Below are 8,322 nucleotides of genomic sequence, written 5' to 3'. Positions count from 1 at the left end.
TGAGGAAGCATGGCCTGCCACAGGAGGTGCTACGACAGTTCTACACGGCAGTCATCGAATCAATCCTGTGTTCTTCCATCACAGTTTGGTTTGGGGCCGCCACAAAAAAGGACAAAATCCGACTTCAACGGACAGTTACGACGGCGGAAAAAAGTCATTGGCACCGCCCTACCCACTCTTGAGGACTTGCAAGACACTGCAAGAATCAATACAAGGGCACGGAAAATCCTACTGGATCCCCCGCACCCTGCCCACCACCTTTTCCAGCTACTCCCCTCAGGCAGGCGCTACCGATCCATGCACACCAAATCCAGCAGACACTTGAACAGCTTCTTCCCTCTAGCCATTAACTCCATAAACAGTCACTGACGTATGCTCCACCGCACCAGACACTTCAAAGCGCTCAAGGACATCTGCACAATTGCACACTTCTTGTCCTCCAAATACTGCTACTGGTCACTTTAAAATGGTTCAATGATTTTCTGCACCAACTGTACAATTGTTGTAGTATTGTATTCTACCACTGATCACTTTAGCTCTGCTTGATACTTTGCACATTGTCTCACAGTTGTCACGGGGTGGTATCACCGCATTTCGGTTCACTTACATTACGAAATGTCCTTCCATACTTAATTTTTCCATACTTATTTGTCATGTCCTTGTTTATGATGATACTAATGCAGCGTGTTATACCGGAGACAAATTCCTTGTGTGTTCTGCATACTTGGCCAATAAAGATGATTCTGATTCTGATTCTGATGCAAGTGCAAATGAACAGAAGTACTACAAATCCCCGCGGTCAAACCCGGAAGTGGAGCGGCGGTACTATCAACTCCAGCCATAATGCAAATTTTTCTTTTAAACTTTCCAGTGCAGCTGGATAAACACTACATGGCAACTATGCAAAAAAATAAATAAGCGTAAAGACACCACAGTAATCGAAAGACGTTTGCCCACGTTTAAAATGCTGATTGCGAACAGGCACGAACTGTGATCGTGATGTAGCAAACATAAAGCGCTACGGACACAACGCATAGCAGACAAACAAAGCAAGTGAGTATGATTAAATCTAAAAGGTAACTTGACAGATCTGACAAAGACAAGCGGCCACAAACGTAGCTTACCATTGGGGCCATGCTGATGACGAAGTGAGTGATTTATCAAAAGAAACAAACTGCAACACCGGCCCGATTAAAGACAACAGTGTGTGTGTGTGTGTGCGTGTGCGTGCGTGCATGGCCAGCGCTAGCCATTTTGATGCCCAAAGCATAAATGCTTAATGGTGCCCCCACCCCCCACACATCCCCTGCACCACCCCTGACAGAAGTGAAGATTATCTGAGTGTTTTTCAGTTTTGCTTTATTTTCCAAAATAACATGTTTATTACCAGGCATTAATGTTTCAAAAACTTTCAGAAAAATAAGAGATAAATAATTTTTAAATGTGACATAAAACACCAAGAATGGCATCAAATACAGAAATAAATCAAAATAAATACAGAAAAAAAATAAGAACCCCACTACTCAAATAAATTTCAGCCGACATTTAAAATAGAGGTACATGAAAATTTCTACATTCTGCCTTGATAGACAAGGACTGATTGGGCTCAATATTCTGGACATAATGTCAAAACCGTGAATATGAAACGGAGAAATTGACACAGCTTTGCAGTTGTTGCATATAAAACAACTTTGTCTCGTAACATTCCATTTAATTTTCATAGTATAATCAATCAACCTTTATCAGAAATAATACATCCTGTTATTATTATAATTCCTATGATTCTGATTTTTTTTGTGTGGTGGGGGTGGTACTGTGGTCGGAAACACGTAGATTTATTAAATATATATGAATAATCTGGGTACATGTACAACCACCTTAAGCAGTTAAACCCTTAGAGGTAAGATCGGGCCAAAAAAATCCAGCCCGACCCGACCCGGCCCGCTGGTATTTCAGCCCGACCAGGCCCGAGCCCAAAGCAAACTCGAAATTTCGTATTTTATTTGTGAGGACTTGGAGGAGGAGGGTTGATTTATGATAACAAAATAAAGCCTGTCTTTTGTCACGAAATCTAAGTTAAACAAGACTGTATAAATATTTACATCTTTTATACATGTATTTCTGTTTCTGCAGAGGGTACATTAACAGACAATTTTCCATCATTGACGGATTTTTTTAAGAGTTGACGGGAAAAATTTAAGGCCGCCCGTCATTTTGACGGGTTGAAAATTGGGCCATTAGCCACAGCAGCAGTACGTCCTTAAGAATCTAGCGCGGCACTTTGAGAGAGAAGCAGAGAGACAAAGAACAATGATGGGTGGATAATAGACAGAGACAGGAAGAAGTTCTTTGAATTGTAATTGTAAGAGTTTAGTACAGTACGTGTTGTGATGAGGCGACTTTTTTTTTTTTTTTTGCGAACCACGGTCTCTCGTGGCCAAACCTATTCACGGCCTCGAAACGAAAAAAAAAGTCAGCGAGAGAGAAGCCCAACCCGACCCGAACCCGAAGCAATGATTGACATTTTAAGCCCGACCCGAAATTCGGCTCGGGCCGCCCGATCTTACCTCTATAAACCTTCTGCATTCCATGAAGGTGAAAGGTTAGAGGGTGCATGTGAGACCATCCCAAGTGCTGAGGTCATCTTACGGTTATCTGAACTGTTGAGGTCGTATACCGGTCATCAATCAGCATTTTGGACATGTCTGTGGAAACCTTACTTCTCTTTCTCAGCTCCGTTTCTATCTACTCTGGGGGAAGTGGTTCTGAACAGCAAGCCATTCTTTCTTTACACATAGCCAGCAAAAACAAGCATCATCCATATTTGAACATGTGGGAATTCAACACATGAATGCAAAGAATGTATGATCACTAAAAACATGAAAATAGGAGTGCGCACAATTATTCCTTCACATCTGCAGGTGCATTTCTCCCATGTCCCACCACTTTGCCATCTGAGTGCTGCCATGGATCATCTAAGGGGAAAAAACAAACAAAAAACAAAAAAATGGTCTGATGATCAGAAAATTAATCCAAAAGCAAATGAATACAATAAAGTTTCAGCCCATACCAGCTACTGCTTTATGTAACTTCCATACAAGGTGTTAAAATAAATGTAGATAAGTTATCCCATATTTAGTCTTATATTACTACGACACATTTATTCAGCAGGATGGCCTTGCAATGTTTCACTGAGAAAAACTGAAGAATAACGTTGAAAGGGGGCCAGCCGGTTCCCAAGCTTCGACAAGATAAGCCATTAAAGAGTCGATGTGCCACCCGAGGAATGTGAAGCCCCAAGAGTGAATTTATGACTTTCCTGAGTAGTCTATTGTATGTTGTGATTGTAGACTTCACTAACATTCTCAGACTGATATCAGATAATAACCTCTGAGGAGTGGAAATGACTACCTTGAGACGGCGCGTTCGTGACGTGCTTGCACAAATGAGTGCATTGTGTTCTGAACAAATGTCTTCTTTTTGTAGTCATTATTGTCATTAATGTGTCTGACGTATGTCTGTTTCCCCCTTCCAATCCCTGGCTGACAGTCCAAGGTAGAATTTGAGCTTTGGACTTATCCACCACTCCAAAATGTGCAACGTCAGACTCTGTACAAGTCTTTCCACAAATAACCAAAGATAAAAAAATAAACCGCCACCTGGGATAAAACTAAACAAAGAGAAAAATGCAACACCAATAAGAGATTCTGGTCATGTCACATAGTGAGTCGTAAGCTGAACTCATCTGGCTCTCCGAATACCGTTCATCATAAATTTAAACCATAATTCCAAGTGTGTTTGTCTTCTTGTGTCTTTCAGACATCAGTGAAGATGTTGGTCCTGAGCGGCAGGATGCAGAGCCCTCTCAAATTAAAGAGGAAGAGGAGAGCAGACAGGTCTCCCACTTTAAAGAGGAAGAAGAGAAGCAGGCCCCTTACATAAAAAAAGAGGAGGAGCCAGAGCACACTTGCACAAAAGATGGTGACAGCACATCGTCAAATGTTGATGATGATGATGATTACGATGATGAGAATGATGATGAGGATGAAGGGTCAGATGATGATCTGACATGTCACAGTCATAAGAAACCCTGGAAATGTGCTCGGTGTGGAAAAACGTTTGCTGATAAGCGTGCTTTGAAATCACATATGGGAATTCACATTGGTGAGAAACTGTTCACCTGTTCAGACTGTGGCCGGAAATTCTCTCAGAAGGGAAACTTAAAAAAACACACCAGAAGCCACTCTGGTGAGAAACCTTTTTCATGCACTGACTGTGGCCAAAGATTCACACGAAAGGATCACTTAAAAAATCACTCAAGACAGCACACTGGTGAGAAACCTTTCGCCTGCTCACATTGTGGCCAAAGATTCTGTCACAAGGGTAACTTAATAAAACACTCAAGAAAGCACACCGGTGAGAAACCATCCTGCTTTGTTTGTGGCCAAATATTCTCCTACGAGCAAAGCTTAAAAAACCACAGAAGAACTCACATTGTTGAGAAACCTTTCGCCTGCTCAGATTGTGGCCAAAGATTCTGTCAGAGGGCTCAGTTAATAAGACACTCAAAAACGCACACCGGTGACAAACCATTCTCTTGCCGAGATTGTGGCCAAAGATTCTACCGTTTGGTACACTTAAAAAGGCACAGAAGAACCCACACTGGTGAGAAAACTTTTGCCTGCTCAGATTGTGGCCAAAGATTCTCTCACAAGGAAAACTTGTCACAAAAGAACACATACTGCTGAGAAACCCTTTTCGTGCTCAGTTTGTGGCCAAAGATTCTCTCAGAGAGGAAACTTAAAAGTACACTTAAGAACCCACACTGGTGAGAAACCGTTTGCCTGCTCAGTTTGTGGCCAAAGATTCTCTCTTAAGGGAAACCTCAATGCTCACAAAAGAACCCACACTGGTGAGAAATCTTTTGCCTGCTCAGTTTGTTGCCAAAGCTTCATGTGGAAATATCAGATTAAGAATCACAAGTGTGTTGATGAGATGAACATTTGTCAATAAAGCTTTCACCTCTCATCTGACCAGGCTTCATGATTTCATGCAACGAGGCTGATTAAATTTTGTATACTTCTCTTTTTCTTGACTGCATTGAAAAGTTTTTTTGATTGTTATTGTAGTAATGAATTAGAAAATCTAACATTGTTATCGGGTTGATAATACTCTTGGATTTTTTTTTGGCTTTGCCTTGCGTTTTTTAAAATGCAGTATGTCTTAATTCATTTTCAGAGGGGGGTTGGTTGTTTGATTTAACTGTTGTTTTTGTTTTTAAAAATGGCACCATCCTTGACTATATCGCACCCCCATATCGAAATATGTTTTTTAATCGTCTATTACTGTATGCGAGCCGAAATATAATGGACATTTTCTAATTTGTCATGAAATTCATGATGTAGCCATACGTATTGTTGTTTGATACTGTGTGGTGCTTGCTGGCCAATAAAGTTCTCTTTGTTCAAAAAGCTTAAACCAGCCGAGTCTTCTTCAATATTGGTGATATTCATGACTGGTGATTGACTACTTCGTTGCTTTAAGATATAAAAAACGGAAGATATCCTGTATTTCAATGTTGACCCTCATCATAACATGTGTCAAGTAAGGTCAGAATGGAATTTTTGAACACCACTTTGAATTGGAAACTCCGAGCCCCATAGCCAGCAAAAAAAAAAAAAAAAAGGGACCTCAAATTCACTCATCAGAGATGATCCCCCGTAGACAAAGATTGAATTGCAAAATGTCATCCATCCATCCATTTTCTGATCCACTTATCCTCACGCGGGCATGCTGTAGCATATCCCAACTCTCTTGGGGCAGTAGGCCGGGGACACCCTGAACTGGTTGCCAGACAATCACAGGACACACAGAGAAAAACAACCATTCACACTCACAATCACACCCAGGGACAATTTAGAGCCGGTGTGTCAAACTCAAATACATAGTGGGCCAAAATTTAAAACTTGGACAAATTCGCGGGCCAACATTGACATTTATTTAAATTTTTCCTTCAGATATAACAATGAACCTCTGCATATGGACACAGACAATTTTGCTTAAACACTGAATATGGAACAAGCAAAGATGAATACTATAAAATATATAGCTTAATATTGCACATGTGCAAATTGCATTGAAAATTAAAAAAAAAATCAATGGCATTTATTTCTTAAATAAAATTTAAATAAAAATTGTATGCCTTTTTTATATGCAGCCTTCTGATTTAAATTTCAACAGTAACCTTTTACCACAGGCTAATAATAAATTAAAAACAATATCCTTCAATGAAAGTGCAACCATTCAAGCCCATATCTTGGAGTAGCAAGAAAGTGCTCAAAGAAAACAATAATTATTGCTCAGTTTGCGACACACTGATCTCCTCTGATGTGTTAAAGCCAGATACCTGGCATTGCTTTTTGGATTCCAGTTCATTAATGTCTGGGGTCAGGCTCTGAGCTGAGGAAATCCTTAGGATCGAGCAAAGGTGTTCATCAGTAAGATGTCTCCTGTAAGCTGTTTTGATTATCTTCATTGAGGAGAATAGTTGCTCACATAGATAAGTGCTGCCGAACATGGAGAGCTGAGGCATTGTGTCAGGGATGAAATGTGGAAACTGTGCAGCATCCACAGCCTCATACTTTGACTTCAGCGTGTCACTACACTGGATACAAACGGATTGCTCAGCAGTTCAAACCTACATTTCTGGACATCAAAGTCGGCAAATTTCTGGGCAAACTCAGCACAGAGTACGTGGAGTTTCTCAGCAAACTGCACGTGGAAACGCGGTAGAGATGTGCCGTAAAATGGTTTAGCAGCAGGGAAAATGGCCCAGGTTTCCTGGAGCATCTGATTCTCCACAGGCACTGTTTATTTTTAAAGGCCCTCACTGGAGCATACATGTCTGTGATGATACTTCCCCTCCCCTGAAGCTCCAGGTTTAGTGCATCAAGATGGTTTGTGATGTCACACAGAAAGGCCAGTTCACACAAAAACTTTGGCTCACGGAGCTCCACTCTGTCTTTCCCTCATGCAGCTCGAAACGTCTGTTCATTACTTTGCCTCTGTTTAACCATCTCACTTCTGTGTGACACAGTACATCCTTGTATTCCAACCACATTCCTCCAGAAAAGAGTTGAACTGGTGGTGATTTGGACCATTTGCACTGATAAAGTTCACTACTCATGTCACTGTGGTCATAACATGTTCCATCTTTCGGGCTTTGCCACACAGTGATTCTTGATGAATGATGCAGTGGTAAACAGTTAGCTCACCAGCACAGTTCTCCAACTGCATCATCTCCCGAACCCTCCCCACCGTCTGTCGTTAGTCTCACAAGTTTGTCCCACGGCAGCTTCATTTCAGTGACATAGGTGGAAACCTCTTCAAATATGTCATTTTCTGTGGTGGTGCTAATCACTGATTTGAATTCCAAAAGTTCCTCTGGAACACACATATTTGAGTCCACTCCACGGATGAAGACTGACAGCTGGGCAGTATCACGTGTCGCTGCTCTCATCCACACCAAGGGAGAATGCAACCAAATGTTTTCCCTTTTCCATCAGCTGCTCAAATGGGTTGGTGGCAAGATCACGTGTGCGAGCAGTGATTGTGTTTCTGCTCAGGCCCACATTTGAAAATGTTTTCTTTTTCTCTGGGCACACGAGATCACAAACTACAATGAAAGTCCTCTACAACGAAACCTACATGGGCGAAAATACCCCCTAATGTGAAAAAAATCTTCATGCATTAACACCATTCCCACTCTCCTGCTGTCATGATTCGGTTTGGGAACAACAGGTGGCACTGTAGGGCTCCCCCTGCAGCTGCACACCTGTTGGTCGTTACGTAATTAGTTCTATAAAAGGACTCCCTCATTGTCGGGTCATTTTTGCTCTTTGCTGCTGTCATGTTTGATTGTTTGTCATGTTTAGGTCATGTTATTGTTATTGATAGTTTTGAGCTTCAGTCATGGTTTTTGTTTGATACTTTGGACTTTGTTTAGGATTTAATTTTCTGTGTTTTATCAATACACTTCTTCAAATACACCCTGCTCCTCCCTCTTGCCTGCTTTTTGGGGTCCACCACCACCAGGCAATGTGACAGAATGACCCGACCACCTGGACCCCGCAGGTACAAAGGACTGGTCCCTATTCCACCATGTGCCTGGCGCAGCACGTCTGCGGCCGACACCCTTTACCCCTTCAGGCAGCGCTGGTCTTGCGGCTGTCCCATGTTCCCCCTTCAGGCAGCGCTGGTGATGCGGCTGTCCCATGTTTTCGTCTTGTCAAGCCACGTCTAAGGGGGGCCCGGGCCCCGTCG

The 8,322-nt window shown here is 42.0% G+C and overlaps 1 protein-coding gene across 1 annotated transcript in view; it reads left to right on the top strand.

The window, feature by feature from the left end:
• Positions 1-4,844, top strand: part of LOC109527207 (gastrula zinc finger protein XlCGF8.2DB-like) — a 16,318-nt gene extending 11,474 nt beyond the window's left edge. The window contains exon 2 of the mRNA XM_019888999.1: positions 3,820-4,844. Coding sequence (XP_019744558.1) covers positions 3,820-4,748 — 929 coding nt within the window. The 3' untranslated portion in view covers positions 4,749-4,844. The remainder of the gene's footprint in view (positions 1-3,819) is intronic.
• Positions 4,845-8,322: the final 3,478 nt, after the last annotated feature.

The sequence above is a fragment of the Hippocampus comes genome, unplaced genomic scaffold (assembly GCF_001891065.2).
Source record: "Hippocampus comes isolate QL1 unplaced genomic scaffold, H_comes_QL1_v1.1 scaffold236, whole genome shotgun sequence".
NCBI lineage: Eukaryota > Metazoa > Chordata > Actinopteri > Syngnathiformes > Syngnathidae > Hippocampus > Hippocampus comes.
Note: the sequence above shows the minus strand (reverse complement) of the source record. Positions and strands in the feature narration are given on the sequence as shown.